Genomic DNA, 19,760 nt, shown 5'->3' with positions numbered 1-19,760 from the left:
TTGATTAGAACGTTTACTGAGGTAGCCAGGAGAGCTTCAAGTTGGTTTTTCCCTATTGGAGGCTAACAAAGTGAAAGAGTTGACTTTAACCAACATCTGAAGATTCATATATCAAATGAGGATTCCTTCAATTCTATCAGCATTGGAAGGGTCATTTTGGTCTATTGTGATGATTGGTTTGGGTTTCGAGGCTGTCAATTTGAGTTTGTACCATTAGGTGTTTTAGCTTTGAAGTTTTGACCAAAGTTTGATTTTGGTTGATATTCTAGGTAAAAGAACTTCGATGAAAATGTTTTTTTAGCACAGTTTGCTCTGAGATACCAAGTATGGTCTAGAGGAACCTTTGATTTAGATTCCAAGGTGGCCGGGATGAGTTTGTGAGTTTTGTTGTTTGATTTGGTATTTCTTTGTAAGTATTGACTTATTTTGACTATATGACATTATTTTTTGTTTTGATGACTCCATTGAGTCTTCATTGACATTTCTAATTTGGTAAAATAGTTTGTTTAAGTCGACACAACTTCAGATGAATTTCGAGCTCCCGTATGGGGAATCCTTACTCCTGGGCAACAATTGTAGTGCTGCTGATGCAACACTATTCCTTTCTTCATGTTCACGGTCCCTTGGGCACGTTCAGAGGGTGACAATAACACCTAGGGCTTTACAAAGGTTAAATTGAGCTAACAAAAAATTCCACAAATCTAACATAAGTCGAAAAACCTTCACGAGACCCTAAACGACCTTTTTTGGGCATTACTGTCTGCTTAAGGCAACTGGGCTAGCCATTTAGGTTTGTTAGGACCCAAGACCACCTGGATTATTCCCTAAACGTCCAATATATAGTTGAAAAACCCATTTACGACACCAATCCCAACCATTTATAATATTCTACGGGGGGGGGGGGGGGTCTCTTAGACCATTCCCTAGACCAACAGTAAGGCCTTGTACGAACCATCCAATATTTCATTTTAGGTGACTCGGTTGGTTTTTAAGCTAGGGTTATTTTTAGTTGTTTCTCTAAGTGTTCTGTAGCTAAATTGTGTCGTTTCAAACCCTATATCAAGACCTATATAAGCGAATAAAGTCTTAAAACTACCCATTTTAAATCATTCACTTAATTTCAAAATTTCCCTCAAATTCTTCCCTAATATTCTCCCCAAGACTAAGGAATATGAAGTTAGGGTTCGATTACCAAGGTCTCAATTTTACCATATCTTATGAGCATTGATCTCTAAGGTATGTTAGTACTAACCTATGGAGTCCTTTCCTCCATAGGGTTCCTATAATCTCCAAATTACAAGTTAGATTTTCAATTCAAAATTTGGTTTTTATTCAAGCTTCATTGTTTTTTCCATTTATGATTTAATTGATTATTTTCTCTGTTTTTATGGATGAATTGAAGTAACTAAACAATTTTAAGTTGAATTATATTAACCTATGCATGATCCATGATTTTTATCGATGAACACATGATGGAACTGATGAAGTGTGAAAGATGAAATTATGAAGATGATACATATATTTTCGTAAAGTTTATGTAAATGATTTGAGGATGCTTTGAGAGTAAAATGTCAATGTTGTTTGTGAAAGGTTTTCTCACATACTACAATGAACATGATTGGGAAAGGATTTCTCACATAAAATATTTATAAGGTTGAAAGGTTTTCTCACCTAAGTTAAATCAAGCTAGGGAGCTATTCTAAATAAACTCTAGGTTGGAATGGTTTTGTAAATGGTACCTTTCTATTGATAATAATATGTCTGTGATTGATGACTATTCTGTGAATTTTACTTAGCACTGAGTGGTCTTGCGGTGATTATCCATTTCCCATAAACTATGTGCCAACATAGGATTGGTCTCAGATATACACTAGCTAGTGGATCCACTTTACCTTAAAGTGATGGTTCTTACCTTGGCAAGTAATGACATCTCTTTTTGAAATGGTATAGACACTGGATTCCCAGATATGGCTCGCATTGTCTATATCGATTACATGGTAAATTCCCCTAATTAATATTACTTCTAGTATCTCACAAGTGTTTACGAAGAAGTTAAGCTTGCATTGACCATGATTATGACTTATATTTTCTATCCATTGATCTTATTATTTAGCTTGGTCATTACATGTCATGCCATGTGCTTTTTAGAATGATTACATAACTCTTATGCATTGTTATCGTACTTAATATATTACATGTACTAATTCATACTTGTGTCTACATTGTTTCACTAATGTAGGGTCTAACGCTCCTACCTCTCACACTCGTGGCTAGTTGATCTTTGAAAAATCACGAATCGGTGAATCCTCATGTTTTGAGGACCAAGACAATTTTATCACTTCTTTTATTTCAGTTTTCAAACAGTATATGAGATGAGACTTGTGTTAGACTTTCACTTTTGTCAAACTCTTTTATGATATAAGAATGTTTCTTAAAATATATTATCTTGTATGATGTATGTAAGTGTCTTGTCTAGGGTATCTCAGGGTTCTATATGCCATTTTACGTGTTACACCCCAAGTCTACATCCTGAAAGTGGCCGGCACCCAATGACCATTTCTGACCTTGAGCGTACCCTTGGCCTGACTTACTTAACTCAGCGGAAGACTTAACACAAGATATAATCTCAAGAAATAATTTTAAGGAAAGTAATTAGCAAAAGTGGCAACCCAAGTCTTGGACAATTACAAGTGAAAGGAAAGACTAAGAAAAACCAACATAATTTATCTACGAAGTCTCTAACATAAAGATGGATGTTGGACAGAACCCCAATCATCCAAATAATTGAATACTAAGCAAATAGCTAAAACTAAAGATGTCCTCTTGAATGAAGGAGGGCTTACTAACTGACTCTGAGCTGCTCACTAGATCAATGGTGCGCTGATTACTGATCCTAGTTAGCTGAGTCTGCATCATAATACGATGAATACCAACTGGCATCAGTACATTGAATGTATGAGTATGCAAGTTGGAATGCTAAAACAACACTTAAGTTGGGAAAGTAGTAAGAAGGAACACTTACCTTGGTTCTGTTCAACTCATGAGTAACTACTCATTTCAATATAATGCAATTTAAGAGTAAAATTAATATAAAGAAAAGCTGACTAAAAACATATTGTGAACACTGAGTGTATAATGGATATAATAAATCTCTGAGATGTATGTAAAAATACAAAGAACTGATAACTATGAAAATACAATAACTTCTGTGAGACCTTCTCTAACTGATAACCATCACTTAAGAGTTATATTGATAATACAACTTTAATCAGCCCACGCTACCTGACCATCCTAACCTTGCTAGAGTATAGGACCTGAATTGCCTAATGGATCCACTAGTATTCTGTGGAAAAAGGTTCGTCTAAAAAAGTATGATCTTCTTCTACCCATGATGATTACATGGTTTCCATGGAGGCTTGAGTTAATATAAAACTCGCATCCTCACATCGGTGCTCAATACTACTCCAAAATATACTGACTCTTATGTTTTTAAAACATACTGATTCTGTGGTTTGAGATTATTGCTCAAAACATAGCTTTAAAAGATCTCTTGGAAATCATAGTTTCCTTGCTTGCTTCATTTTATAAAGTTATTACTTCTGTCTTAAAACTAGCCCGAAGGCTCTTTACTTGGTTAAGTGTAAAAACATTTGTAACTCTAAGGGATTACTTAGTCCCCTTATAACTTTTGAGAAGAAACTCAACTTTTTACTCTTGCTTAACTTGTAACTTGAGTCTTAAAACAAAGTTAAAAATGTTTGTTAGATACTTTTGGAAACTTTCGGAACTAACTTTGACTTGCTTCCTAACCATTAACTTGACTCTTAACTTCTTTAACTTTGATCTTAACTTTACTTGAATTGGATTATGGATTTAAAGATCATGATCTAATGTTTATGGATGATTTCATAATGTTTAGATGTACTTTAGAGTGTTGCAATCAACAAAGAAATGTGGGTACATCACTTAGGAACTAGTATGAAAAGATAGGTAAAGAATGGGGTATCAAGGTGACCTTGGCGCTCTGAGAGGCGCAGAGCGCCAGAGCCTAACGGACAGACTATGGTCTGAGGCGCTCTGGCAGGCGTGATGCCCCAGGGTCTGTCAGACGGGATTTTCGACTTTTCTTCTCCGATTTTTAACTCTAAACCTTCTAAACTTCGATGGATTTTTCCCCAACACTTAGGATCACTAAAATTCTCAATACCCAATAGTTTAAACTCGTAAAATATCCTGGAAACACGAATCAAAACAACTAAAGGCATACTACAACTCAACCAACAAGAATTCAACAATTGTTCATCAAGAACTTCAATATTCATCATTCAATATATTCAGAATTCGTTGAATTAAACATGTTGGTGTGTGGGTGAACGAACCCAACACAAGAAGATCTCACATACCTCGATAGGGATCACCCCGATGAACTCCACTTGCGAAACCTTAGCGTTCTTGAATGATTCTTGGTCTTCCTCTTTTTTTCTCTTTTCTCCCAAGCCCTAAGCATATTCAACTTTTCTAAAACTGAATTAAGGCTTAGTTTTAACCCTAATAAGTCCTTAAAACGAATTGGAAAATAGTAGGGTGAAAAGACCACTTTACTCTTACTAAAATCCGTATTGGACTTTCCTCAATCCAACAACCCAACTTCCACAAGGCACATCATCCTCATATGACATCGAAATCGAGAAAACTCGGCCACATTGTAAGGATCTTCCCAAGAGATCTCCAACCGTATAAAGAATTGACCATTGTTATGCCATAATTTTACTATATTTAGAAAAATCACTTTTTGAAATGTTCTAAGTATAAAATAATTTGAAAAATATTTAGAAAAGAGTCTCCACTTAATTTTTTAAAGAAATTAAGAAAATTTAATATAAAATATTTTAACAGATTAAATATTAATAATTTTAGAGAAAATGGGTAAGAGATTCTTATTTACGCTTCAAGAAGGGTTTTAAGGCATTTGAAGCACCCGCTAACACGCGATTATCCTACGACTTATGTTATTTATATATATAACCTAAGTTATAACAATGATTCCAATTTGATTAATTAAGACATAAAACTATTTTGAGTTCATTCAAGAGTAAAGAAAAGGCTTTGACTATCCCTCCCCTCCCCCCCCCCCCCCCCCCTCTTTTTAAGAAAAATGAGCAAGTAAAGGAAACAACGTTTTTAAAGTTCTTTTTTTTAGAAACCTTAACTTGAAATATAATTTTAAATAAGCTAAAAGTGTGTTAGCTGAAAAACATTAAATAACACGTCTTTTTTAAGAAGAAAGAGATTTAATTCAATTGACACAAAAAAAAAAGTATTAAATGTAAACCAACATAACAACAATAACTCATCCTTTTTGGGGAATCTAATTAAGTTAAATAAAATATTCTATGGTTAGAGTTAAAAAATTAGTCAAGCATAATCAAAAAACAATTAGAAGAGTAAAAGAGATAATACAACTGGGCCAATTTCGCTGCAAGTTTTTGCGCTTTAACCCAATTCCATTTTTGTATACACCGTCTGTATATTAGTGTATATTGAATGTATACAGCTCATTTTTTTCATGTATATCCTGCTTCCGGACACCTGTATTTTGCCTCATCTCTGCATTTTTGCATTTTTAGCCATATAAACGTTGTATACAGTATGTATACAGCCTATTTTCGCCTTCCGGACGCCTGTGTTTCAATTTCCAGCCCTTATTTATGGTCTTCAAACTATTCATGTACCTCACGATTTGCAATGGGGGCTGACTGGAGGGAAGAAGAGGATTTGGGGCCCCATTCGGAAATGCAAAGAAAGAAGTACACCATGGTCTCAGGAGGAACGAGTTCATACACAGTAAAAAGAGAGAAACAAGATAGAAATTATTGTCTGGCCATATTTTAGAGCTATACAATAAAACCAAAGTGCATAAAAAATAATAAAGCAAGATATGTATGTGATTAGTTCGACCTGCCAATATTATACAAGGATCATAAGTGAATGCACGCAATTGTCCTCTATCCAATATTGTTAATGAAGGAATTAAAAACAAGTAAGAAAAAATCACATCATTCTTATAATTAGCAAATAACAAATAGAATAGGCTCCCTATATGGAATGAAATCATTTCATGACAAGAGGAAAACAAGAAAAAAAATCTATGGCATTTTTACATAATAAATCAGTGATCTTCTCGTCAAAATTCTGTATGCAACTAAGGCAAGAAAACAGAGGCTACACCAAAATGATAAAGGCAGTGGCTCAAAACATAACGGTGCAGCTAACATATTCATTGACACCAAACCAAAAATGGATCATCTCAAACAGAGTTTCAGTTGAACATAAAGATACCAACCTCTCGTTTCATTCACAAAGGGTTAACATGGATGGTCACGGTATTCACGAAGGGGTAATCAATTGGCATTTATAATTTTTAAAAGTTCATTTTCAACATGCATTCTTCAAATAAAGATTGATATTTTGTCAATTTTTAGAGCTTTACTTGGTGGAGTAGACTGATTGTTGGTGAGTTGCATCGGGAAATTGCGTGGGCACATTTTGGGGTCATTGAATCTTCCGCTGACCTTGGTAATTCTATCAATTTCCTCTTTAATTCTCCATATTTGATCCTGTTGAGCTTAATATTGGAGGGGCAGTATTTTCTCAATGGTGGCTTGGATTGTGGCCATTTTGGGGCACAACTTCCTTGGACAATTTGAGAACTCATTAAAGAGTCAATTTTATGACTTCGTATATAGTTCCCAGATTGTGTAATTGGGGTTATATTTCTGTTTTCAAATTCTTATTATGAGTATTATTGTGGTTGTTTTTGTGTTCCCATTGCGTTGTTGATAGCTGGAACCATTCAAAGGTCCTTCAGAAGGGAAAAACACTGAATTAGAGGTTCAACTTTGGTCTCGAGGTAGGTAATGATTTCCCTTTCCTTAGACTTGTCTCATTTAGATTGATTATATATTGAGTAGTATAGTATGTTAGATTGGAATTTAGGGTTAGCTTGGGTTTACTTGTTTCTTAGTCGATTTATGACCATTTCTGGGTTACTTAGTGTAGTTTTAGCCGGAATGTCTTAGTTTAGGTTGATCCTTGGTGATGGTATCATTTAGTATCCTTAGAAATGGCTTCTAAGGGGCGTGAAATTATTTTAACACGTGTTTTTCTTGGTTTGAATTTTTTAGTTGCTAATGTGGTATTTCTTACCTTATAAATTGTGCTAATATCAATTGTTGAACCCAAGGTTGTGAACTTGGACTAGCTAGAGTTCTGTGTTAGTACATTTGTGTCGTGATGGGATTTAGCTAAATGTGTCTTTTGTGTTGTGGTTTTGATAATGAGGTTTGAGGTTTGTGATGATATTTGAGCATGGTAGTTGCATTTGGTCGCTTATCTTCGATATAGCCTTGTGAATGGTCAAAATGAGTTATACGAATTCGGAAGCTCTTGAGACTTTATGATTTAAAGGGAAGGAAAATATTTATTTTCATGATTGTATATACTTTTTGGCTACTTTCATACTAATAAGTTTGAGGTATCATTCTGGGTGGCCCATTGACTTAATTCCTGGTGCCATTGCCTTAATTCTGGGTGACATTCTAGTATATATAACTTTCACATATAGCAAATATAAAAATTACATTTGTATGTTATAGTTACACTTTGCATAATTGCGTTCCGTAGCAAACAAAAATATGTATTTTTCGCTATATATGTATTTTTCATATTTGTTTTCGATATCACAAAGAAAATATGTCCCAAGTCACATAATGTGTTATTGGGTAAGGCATAGCTGAGGTATGCATTGTAGTAGATGAACTAGGGGAAGGAACCAATTTTCAGATGGTATTAGCAACATAATCCTATTGTGAGCAGATTGTTGTTTTATTTGATGTCCACGACCCAATTGAGGTTCATTATTTTGTTCTTCGCTGCCCTCTACCTCTGGGATACTAGACATGTCTTCTTTCGTCATTTCTTGAGCATCTTGCACCTCATTAACTTGTGAATCAGGCATATTAATCACCGGTTGATGTTAGCCATGCTCAACTCCAATATCTCTCACAAAACCATCATCAACAAATCCATTTTCGACTACTTTTTCAATATTCTCATAAGAACAGGGAACTTGTTGGATAAACAAGAATTCATTCTCAAAAAATACAATATCTCTAGAAACAAAGTACTCATTTGTTAGCTCTATTTTTGCCATTGCCATTGCTTTTATATGGAGAGAAAAGAATAAAATAAGACCTCAAAGCTCTAGATGTGATGTTGATCACATCCGCAGGAAAATTGTGCTACATCTATCCATCAAAGGTGAATGGCTAGTCATGTGAAAGCAGGCACTACATGATCTAAATTGTTTTCCTTATCTATAGGCCAATGTTATGAAAGGCGCTCACCTCGTCGCCAAAGGCGAGAGGCGAGGCGAGGCGAGGGTGGCTCGCCATTCTCTGGCGAGGCGAGGCGAGGCGAGGAGAAAAAGGCGAGGCCCTGGCGATAATGGCGCTGAAATGGCGAGAGAAAGGCGTCGCCTTTTTGATTAAAAAAATTTTGACTTAATAATATTAGTCAAAATTAGGGTTTTTTTTTTTACTTTCGAAAATTTCTGAAACTCGCGACTCTCGATCGATCGATCGATCGATTGACTCTTCTCTTCTCCCTCGCCGGCCCTCGCTGCTCCCTCGCTGTCCCTCGCCGGCCCTCGCTGCTCCCTCACTGTCGCGTCTCTGCTTCCTCGCTCTCCCTCGCTGTCGCGTCTCTTCTCCCTCGCCGGCGACCTCGCGACTCTCTGTTTTCAGGTAATGTCGCGTCTCTGTTCTTCTTCTTCTTCTGTTCTTATTTTTTCTGTTCTTTCTTCTTCATTTTTTTTTTATTTTGGTAAGCTGCGTAAGCAGCAGTGAGGACTCAGGCAGTGAGGACTCAGTAAGTGTAACAAGTGTTAATTTTTTTAAAAAAATTCTTTTCCTAAGACCTAATTATTTATTCCAATATTCCTAAACAGCGAATTAATTGAATTTGATAATCAATGGTGGATGCTAGCAAAAAGAGGGACATTGGATGGAATTACGGCACTCAAGGAGCGACGAAAGATTCGGTCACTTGTAACTTTTGTGGGAGTACTTTCAATGGTGGAATAACGCGACATAAACAACATTTAGTGGGTGGTTTCAAAAATGTTAAACAATGTGCCGCTTGTCCGTCGGAAATTAGAGAAGAAATAAGGGCTTATATGCAAAGCAAAATAGCTAATAATCCCAAATTTCAAATGAGGCAACCGGAAGAATTTGTTGATATTGATGATCTTGATGAAATGGATGATTATGCGGAAATGAGGCCTCCCTCCAAAACTCAAAGGATATCTTCTAGTGGAGGTTCATCCACCGCACGGAGTGTGACGAAAGGACCTTTGAACCTCTATTTTTCACAAAAATCAACACAAAAAGGAGGCTTAGAAAAAGGAGGAGGAATCGAAGAAACAAAGAAAATTCTAAGAGAGCGTGCGGTAAGTGCTTTTGCAATTTGGATGCATGATGCCGGGCTCCCTTTTAATTGCGTCAATCACAAATCATTCGATAAATTTATTGAGGTGGTTGGACAACATGGCCCCGGAATGAAGCCTCCTACATTCCATGAAGTTAGAGTCACTCACCTTAAAAAAGAGGTGGATAAAGTAGAAAAAATTGTTGAGGAGCATAAAGTGCAATGGACAAAGTTTGGTTGTTCCATTATGATGGACAAATGGACGGCACGAAATGGCAAAATGATCATCAATATTTTGGTGAATTCTCCAATCAGTAGTGTATTTCTTGGTTCGGTTGATGCTAGCAATGAATCTACCGATTCCACCAAAATGTACAAGTTATTTGAAAGCACTATCGAAAGAATTGGACCAGAAAATATGGTACAAATTGTCACCGATAATGCTAGTGAGAATGTCAAAGCGGGAAGTATGATGATGGGTGCGTATCCACACATTTATTGGACTCCATGTGCCGCTCATTGCATCAACTTGATATTTGGTGACATATTCAAGGTTAAGCCATATGCTTCCGGTAATCAACCTATCCTTTAACTTTATTAAGTTTCTTTATAGTCAATAGTCAATACTCAATAATTCATTAGCTACTAATTAATTTAATTTAATCTTTCTATAACAGTTTTTAAGAAGGCCATCAGAATCCATTCTTACATTAGTCAAAGGCCATTGTTGTTAAACTTGATGAGAAAATTCACCAAAGAAAGAAATTTGGTGAAACCGGCCAAGACAAGATTTGCAACGGCATTCTTAACTTTGAGAGCTATGTACATTCAAAGAAAAAACTTGAAAACTTTAGTCCTCTCAACCGAATGGAATTCAAGTAAATTTGCAAAGGAAACTTCAGGGAAAGAAGTTGCCAATCTTCTTATTTCTATCCACTTTTGGAATGATGTTGTTCGGGCACTTACAGTTTGTAGCCCTTTGACAAAAGTGCTTCGTTTGGTGGATGGGGAGAAAAAACCACCAATGGGTTATATTTATGAGGCAATGGATAGAGCCAAAGAAGCTATTGCACATGGTTTTTGTGGAGTTCAGAAGCATTATGAGAAAGTGTTTCAAATTATTGATGCAAGGTGGTCAGAACAACTCCATCGGCCTTTGCATGCTGCAGGCCATGTTTTGAACCCAGGATTATATTATAAAGCTGAAGAAGAGGGAACTTTATTATAGAGTTTGTGGACCGAGTATTATGCATGTGTTGAGAAGTTGGTCCGTGATACAACAATACAAGATGCACTAATCGCTGAGCTTCCTAAGTACAAAATGGCGGATGGACTATTTGGTTGTGGTCCGGCTAAAAGAGCTAGAGACACAAGGTCACCGGGTAAGTGGGTTGATTTAGATCTTACATTCTTACTTATATTATTTGACTTACTTATAGTCACTAACCTTTAAATTTATTTTATTATAGTTGAATGGTGGTCACTATTTGGTAGTGAAACACCAAACTTGCAAAAGTTTGCCATGAAAGTGTTAAGCCTAACTTGTAGCTCATCTGGATGTGAGCGAAATTGGAGTATGTTTGAACACGTAAGTAAAAATTTATATCCTATTTTTCATATTATATTATTATCAATATCAACTAGTTAATATCAATAACTTATGCACAGATTCATTCCAAAAAAAGGAATAGGCTTACACTATCGCGTCTCAATGATCTAGTGTACATTAAGTACAATAGAACATTGAAACTCCATTATGATGCTCGTGATCTTATTGATCCAATTCGCTTGGATAACATAGATGATTCCAACGAATGGTTAGTTGGATGCCCCGAAGATCAAGATGATGAACTAGTATATGAAGATGATGATCTTACTTGGGGTAGTGTTGCTACGGCAATTGGAGCGGACGAGAGTATCTATCATCTTAGGGGACTTTCTTCAAGATCAACAGTACTTGACAAGGGCAAAGGAGTAGAAAGTACATCTTTAAGTTCATCTTCAAGTAGGACTCGGACACTAATTGATGAAGAATACGTGGAGGAAGAAGATGAAGAGCAATATAATGATGTAGAAGATTTTGATCTTCAAGAGTTGGATAATTTTGAAGAAGAATAGACTTTTAAAGTTTTGGTTTATTGTATTTTGAATTGTTTGGTCTTTAAAGTTTTAGACATTCTATTGGTTTTTGAATTGAATATTTGCTAATATGTGTTATTGCTATTAAGGCTTTGGATAAAATATGCAATTAAATATTTTTAATTTTTGGTATTAATTGGCGCCTTTATTCAAAAAGGCAAGCGCCTCGCCGCTCGCCTCGCCGCGTGGCGAGGCAGGCCCTTGTCGCCTTTTGTCGCCTCTCGCCGTCCACAACACTGCTATAGGCTTAATTCATTGTGGATATTTTTTTGATGTATTCTGTTTTTTGTCATTCCTAGTGTAGATAGTTGTAAACTGGAGTTGTGCTCTCCGGCCTTTTAGGTTGAATAGGATAGGCTTAGTCTTCGATGGCCTTGTTTTAGTGGCGTGGATAGTCCACATTCGCTCCTGGTCTTCGTTGTAATTTTTACATACATTTTTTGTAATACTAATAGATATATTGTTTAACTCAAAAAAAAAAGATGTCGTTTTTTTTAATAACCAAGAAATCCTCAAGGGTATGTTGGCACTAAGTTTGAAAATGAGTGGATAATGGGCTGTTATTCTACCATTCTCTACTTAAATGCCAAACATTTGTTTGTGGCAGGATTTGAAGTGTGTGGTGCTTGTAATCCACATATAATGCCCTATTCTCTTACTCTGATTCCAGAAAGAAGAACATATATACATGAAATTGAATATATAATATCTCATCGAATATTTCTCATAAAATTAGATACACAATCTACAGTTACTATATTTATACAGATTTTTTGTTTAATAGAGTTCTTTTTTCGTTTTGTTGTCGAACTTTGAGAATCAATTTTTAACCCGATTTCAAGTTTGAAATTTTTAACATCAATATGGGTATATATAGTTTGTCCATATTAATGACCATATTTTGTTTTTGATAGTGTGACTGTGTTCTGAGGCTCTTCATACAGAAAAAGCACCCGAGTAGAGATTCGAGTGTAGTTTCTTGAAATAGGTTATAATTTTCTCCCTTTTAAACTTGGGCTAGTGGATTCTACATAAATTGAATAGGATTGATCATTAGAAAGCTTTAAGGATGACGTTCTAGATTTTTATCATGCTTAGTTGTATTTTGGCCACTTACATGCTTTTAGCTTAGTTGCTTTTAGTCGTTAAGCCGTTGATTAAGATTAGACTTAGTCTTGGTTGACAATATAGGATTCTTAGAATTTTTCGATGTGTCTTGAAACTTAAGTTTATCCGTTAAGGTTGGTTTGGTATGATTGTGTGATTTTCTTTGTGTATGTTCGAGCTTTTAATTCTATTTTTATGCACGGTCCACATTTGCATTGCATCGTCATGTTATCTATTTGATCATGATTGTCATGTATTAGTTGCTATGCGCTTATTGTTATTATCTTCACTATCATGGTCGATATATCTCTCATTAGCTGCTAAGATGTAGTGTTAGCATTATTGTGTCTCTTTGTTTATATAGTTTTTATTGAACTCAATCGACATATGATGCCTACTTAGTAATTCATATTTTGATAATCATACTACACTTTTTTTTTGTGATGGAACTCATAGTAGAAGCCACCCTCGCTAAGTTCAAATATTATGTTGTTGTTGATGATCTGATTATAGTGAGCTTTTGATTTTTAGAGATTGTTGTTTTTTCTATTTTGTTATTGTCTATGTGTATTTTGTTTTTATTAGACAAATTTGATGTTTATAGAATTTTTTTGTGTTTAGACGCTCTTGTGCTAGTGATACTAGGTTTGGAGTTGGTTCTTGTATATAATTTTTCTTTCTCAGTCACTTTCATACCCCTTTTTGTATATTATTTTATACATATTCATGCAACAAACCTCTCCTCTTCTTCTTATTGCTTCCGTATAGTTATATCCTTTGGTATATTCATCGCTCAAAGTCCGATTTTGGATCATGACATGTAATGAATTGAACTTATGAACTAGTCTTGGTACAATTCATACTTCTTATGATATGGCTATCTAACTTTATCTAAATCAGCCTACGACGCTTACTAAGTACATGCATTGTCTTACTTATACTATTTTGTTGCATCTTTTTATGAATATCCTAACACTTGTGGCCTTGTTGATATTTCATTCAAGACAATACTTCTTTGGGAGCTTTGGTAAGTTACTTGACATTCAAAAGGATGTCATACTTCATATATCTTTACTTTCATGACTTTATTATTTTAGACAAAATTAAAATTTTTAGACGATTGTATTCAACTGGATGTTTTTTTACTGATAACACTTATTTTTTATGTATTTTGTTATTATACACATTTTTTTTATATATTTGAAAGATGGGGTTAAGACTTTATGCATTTAATTACACCAAAGTATCATTTTAGTTTTCCTTTGGATGGAGGGTTGACGTACCTATTGGTGAATTAGAATAAGTATGAGCATGATCTTTGAAATTTTGGATCTTTCAAAAGTGATTTTTTCTTATGATCGAAAGTTTCTTTGGACACTCAGTTTATCAACACCAAAAACTATTCTTTTTCAAGAAAACATAGCCCTTCATATTTAACGTGTGAAAGAAAAAAAAAGAGGTCAAAATTATATCTTTTCCTTGATTAAAGAAAGAAAACAATAACTACATAAGTCAAATTAAAAAGATTTGTACGACAAATACTTATTTTGACCCTTGAGTCATATATATATTTAAGTTTTGATCCATGTAGAATTCGACTATATGCGTTATTAGTCTTAAAAATAATATAAACGTTCAATTTTAATCCATCAAATTAATGATAGTTATATATATGAACCAAGTATAAATGCTTAAAAGGTCATTTGTCAATTTTCGTCATCATCTTCTTGCTTCAAAGTCCTGGATTAGTATTTTAAAATGAATTTTATAACTTTACTTTTTTCAATATTTTTTATTGAATGAAGTCCTTATATTATTAAAATAAATGTCTCTGTCAAGTTTTTAATTTTTATGAGTTTGAAGGATGAAAATCACATATTTATATTAATGGAAGGTTAATTACGCTTAATCGAATTATGTAGGGACCAAACATGAAATAAACATATAATATAAGAATTAAGATCGCTATTTAAACATACTTACTGCCCACTGTAAGTACTATATAACGCCACGAAAAGGGCAAAGTGTTTCTCTGTTAAACTTAATCTTCTATATAGCAAATAATTTTTTGTATTTCATCTTCTCAAATTCTTGAAGCAAATAGCTCAATGACAACTACTTGTTATGATATAATGGACGAAGTTTACGTGATGTTAGATGATCATGTCAAAGATAATGCAACTAAAATGATTGATTTGTTGAAGTCTTATGACTATGAAGGTAGAGTTTCTACAAATCTATATATAGAATTATTTTTGGTTTTCTTATTTAAGTAAGTTTTGTGTGATTTTCATTCAAAGGAGATTTAATTCATATGATTTTTGTTCTTGTTTTAAAATTGACCTCTTATTAGATTCATCTTTTGTCTAGTGAATATGAAATTTCTCTTTTTCCTGTGATTATAAGTCCATTCTATACTTGTTTATGTAATTTCAATAGTTAATTAAATGAGTTTTGCGTGTTAATGAAATATCAAATCAGATTCTTTATTTTTGTTCTTGCTATAAAGTATATGTCATATATTCGATTAGTTTTCACCCTAGAGATGTTTATGTTTATTTAAAGGGGGATGGATAATTATACGTTGCTATTTATATTGTTTCAACTTTTATCACGTGCTTTTGAAGGGACATAGATTTATGTTAATTTCAACTATTTAATCAAACTTGCATATGTTTTTTACATTTGATATTTTTGTAGAATAAGGAAAAAATATTCTTTTTCAATTGGCTGGGTGACAAAAAGGCATAAGAGAAAATTAATTGAATCTATCAAAACTAATTTTTAAACATGTAGATCGTTGAATCTTTCTATCATTTTAAGAAAAAATATTTGGATGGTGAAGGCGGCTCAAATTAGGGTAATGGGAGGGATGAGAAAGACCGAAATAAGAATAAATCTGACTATCATTATTATTCACCATGAAATAACTTTTTATTGTATGTAGAAAAAAATGTGGGTAGGCTCGATTTTCATTAAACAGGGTATTTTCCTTATTTTTAATTAATATTTCTCTCCTAATTTCAAGGAGGTAACTCAACAATTTTTTTAAAAAATCTTAATATAACTTGTTATGTCATCCTTTTGATAAAGTTTACCTTGTACTTTCAAAAATATGTATATATATACCGGGCTGGACCTAGGTTGTGTCTAGAGGGTTCACCCGAATTTCCTCGGTCGAAAATTGACATTATATAAATAGGGTCAAATTCTGATTTTATATGTACATGTATTAAAATCAATCCCTTGAAAATAAGTGAGAAGTTGTACTCGATGCATAAGGGGTTTAGCAATGGCTTTTGCGTCGTGGGTTCAAATTCCATGTGCAGCAATTCCTCGCCTTCTTTTTTTTACTAACCCTTTTTAATGATTGGATTGGGCTCAACTTTTGGGCTTGGATCATCCTCTCTTTTTCATTATTTTTATGTTATTTTTTTCTTATTTATTTTTGTTTAAATTTACTAGACACGTTTTTTCTTTTTCTTATATCTATTTTTCATTTATTACAACATAATTTTATGTACAACTCTTTTAAAATGATGAATTTGTTATAAACAATTTGTATTATAGTGAATGTCTAATTATGTGGAGTCCTTGTATGATATGGTTAGGAATCCTACTTGGGGACCAAGTAAGGTTTCCCCTATAAATAAAGGGTTTCCATTCATTGTAAATAACATTTGTGAAAGATCAATGAATCCTGAATATACTTATGAATAAGAAATCTTTCTCTTCTCCCTAATTTATTCGTCTTCTAATTTCATATAATTTCATAACATATTATCACCACGATTGTTCTATTCTTAAAGAATGATGAAGAAGACGGGAAAAGTGCAAAAGAGATCTTGCATAAGTTATGCAATAAGGTTCTTATATCTTCAGGTATGATTTATCTTTATGTTATAATTATTTATGTAACAGATCTGGAGGTACCATCTAAAGTAAGTATTTAAATAGACTTGTCGACTTTCTATACATTTAATTTTAATCGACTGGGAAGAGAATTTCTTAATTTATTTAAATAATTAAATAAGCACAATTTAGTGAAAGATATGTTTTCAACCTTTATATGAGGTAAGTGATCTATTAAGCTATATTTATTAAACTAATGTTGATCATAATAAATCAATAATCTCAATTTTGTGTGCAATTATAATGTACGATCATATAAATGATGAGCCTCATTATGGGTAAGACAATACATTTAAGTTTTATCGCACCAAAAAAATAAGACGATGGATTTATGTCGAATCGCAAAAAGAGGGTAAGACATTGGGTTAAAGTCCTGATGCACCATGATGATAAGATATTGGGTTCAAGATCCATCGATTTATGACCTAAGAAACTTTTATATGGATAAGACATTGAATGTGAGTCTCAATGCACCATATTGATGATATAATAATGATTAAAGGGAAACTAATGTATTTTTGATGAGAAGTCATGAAATTTACTTAATTTTCTCCATTACGTAAAGTGAATGTGGTTGTAGTGCATAATATGTCTGAAAGAAGACAAGTGATTGAATAATGCACATAGATATGGAATGAGGTACAAAAGTTATCACTATTTTATATGCTCACATATTTGTGTTTCATTCATGAAGAATGAGAACTTTTGATAAATGCTAAAAATTATAGATCCATTCTCTAAAAGGAATGAGGTGTAAGTCACCATGCTAGGCATGAGAAAGATTGCGACCTTTGGTTAACGATGTGTGATATACCGTGGTTTCACGGTATTATTAATACTTTTTCCTTAAGTTTAGTGTGTCCAAAAGCCTTTTTGGGCTAATGTTTATATAAGTTTCTCTTTATTTTGCAGGAAATCTGTCCAAAGATGAATATGGAGATTTTGAGCGAAGAAATGCAGAAGAGACCACCTACGGAGCTTATGACGGTCTGTCGTGCTTGTGACGGTCCGTAGGTGGCAGCGTAGTGCAGCTGCTGAAGGAAGATGGGGAAGTCTGACCAAGTGTGGGGCTACGGAGTTCATGACGGTCCGTCCTGCAGGTTTGTGATGAAGTTCAGAGAAGTAGTCCCAGTACCCATATTCCAAGTGTTTTGAAACGAAGACCCTTGACGGACCGTTGTGCCTATGATGGTCCGTCATACCTGCCGTCGAGGGTAATGAAGAGAGCAACAGAAGAAATTGCATAAGTATGGGACGACGGAGTCCATGATGGTCCGTCGTGACCACGACGATCCGTCGCGAGTTCCGTCGACCCAGTTGCATTTTGACAGATTTCCAGCAAATAGAGTCTTTGTTTAATTAGGTTTTTATTTTCTATAAATAGTTCGAAAAACCTCGTTTTTGAGGTTAGACTCGGTATTATTATTTAGACTCCGTATTGTTAGACATCATATTAGTAGACGCTGTATTGTTAGACTTTTGAGAATCATTAGACTTTTTGTGAGAATGTTGATTACTTTAAGATTCTTGCAAGTGATTATTGGTGATTAATCAAGCAAACTTTCGGATTTTACTCTTTCTCATTGAAGTAAGTACATGAATTCTTATTTAATATATTTGAATATTGTGATTATGACTATGAGTAACTAAAATCCATAACTAGGGTTGTGGGAACCATAGCAAATAATGAGATAAAACCTAACTAAAATAACGATTCTAGAATAGTGTCTTGCATGTATTAATAATTCTTTCGCTTAGAAGTATTTTTAACGGATGGCCAACGTTAGAACTCGCCTTAATGCTACTTGCCGGACCAAGGAGGTAGATAATAGGAAAATAATTATCAACATAGATTTAGTGTATGCTATCTAATAGACTAGTATTGATTGGTACGAGGTAATAACTTAGTCAAATATCGAATACGATGCTTAATATGAGGTAAATATAAGGGTTAGGATAGCAACACACGTAGCCAGACCAAGGTGCGGAGTGAGATTTTCTAGATGCCGGACCAAGGATTTAGAAGTACATAACTTATCACTTTGCATGCAAGATACTAGGAAAGAATTGTTTTAGTTAGAATTATCAAGTTATGAACCTGTGGGAACACGTAAACTCTAGTTACTTTGATTAATTGATTAAAATCAAACATTCAAAGCTGTTAAGTGTCTCTTTCAATTTAGGTAGTTATTTTCATTCATTTAGAAATAGAAACCCCCCTTTTATTGTTTTTACTTTCCAAGGAATTAATTGACTAAACAAAAGTAATAATAGATTGAAGTTAAGTCTAGACTATTTTCCTCGTGGGAACGATCCCAACCTCACTAGTTGGGTTATTTACTTGACACGACCGATTTACTTCTTATTTGAGAAGTAAGTTTGAGCGTATCAATGTGGTATCATCATGAATGTCTATAAGAAGACATGTATTATAGGAACGTTTCATACTTTATCTTCAGGCTTGTATTGGACAAGAATTAGTTCAATTGAGGCACATTCTATGATAAATAAGAAGTTTTCTAATTTCAACACTTTCTTAATTTGACATGATTGTCTGAAACATCATTAGTCTATAATGTTTAGATGAATTATGATAAATTAAAATGGACATCCGTTAAAGAACCTAAAAATTCTTTTAAATAGTGAATTTCTTGTAATGATTGCTAGTAAGGCAAGCTAATTGTGAGACCATCATAACGAAAGTTGAGATTGAATTCTCTGCGTTCTAGGAACGTATACAAATATTTGTGTACCTAGTCATCCACCTAGTGGATTGATTAGACATTTAATGGTCCTAATAAATGTTTCTTCTATATGGTCTCATGTGTGTCTATTATTATCTCGCAACTTGATGTTTACAAAAATGTTGCACACATTATATGTTACATGCACAATTTTTTTCAGATTAGTTCATCCAATGATGGGATCACAACTCACCTAAAGGGTGATGTAATTGAGAAGAAATAATTTTGAAATACTCTTGGATTAATAAAATTAAAATTTACTCATATAATAGTAAATAAAAAATTTACTAAAGCAAAAGGCACATGACGTAGTAAACTTGGAGTTTACGAGTATTAATAATTATATTAGTTGGCATGAATAATTTGGTCATC

General features: G+C 33.9%; 2 protein-coding genes across 2 annotated transcripts; both read left to right on the top strand.

The window, feature by feature from the left end:
* The first annotated feature begins 6,416 nt into the window (after window positions 1-6,416).
* On the top strand, window positions 6,417-11,761 carry LOC101249139 (uncharacterized). The gene is made up of 4 exons (XM_069291418.1): window positions 6,417-10,058; window positions 10,164-10,868; window positions 10,956-11,074; window positions 11,155-11,761. The coding sequence occupies exons 1-2, from the start codon at window positions 9,032-9,034 to the stop codon at window positions 10,712-10,714; spliced, it is 1,578 nt and encodes a 525-aa protein (XP_069147519.1). The 5' UTR covers window positions 6,417-9,031; the 3' UTR covers window positions 10,715-10,868; window positions 10,956-11,074; window positions 11,155-11,761.
* On the top strand, window positions 10,808-11,604 carry LOC138339218 (uncharacterized). The gene is made up of 3 exons (XM_069290800.1): window positions 10,808-10,868; window positions 10,956-11,074; window positions 11,155-11,604. The coding sequence occupies exons 1-3, from the start codon at window positions 10,808-10,810 to the stop codon at window positions 11,602-11,604; spliced, it is 630 nt and encodes a 209-aa protein (XP_069146901.1).
* Window positions 11,762-19,760: the final 7,999 nt, after the last annotated feature.

Source organism: Solanum lycopersicum, chromosome 11 (assembly GCF_036512215.1).
Source record: "Solanum lycopersicum chromosome 11, SLM_r2.1".
Lineage (NCBI taxonomy): Eukaryota > Viridiplantae > Streptophyta > Magnoliopsida > Solanales > Solanaceae > Solanum > Solanum lycopersicum.
The sequence above is the reverse complement of the archived record's forward strand: the minus strand, read 5'-3'. Positions and strand labels throughout refer to the sequence as shown.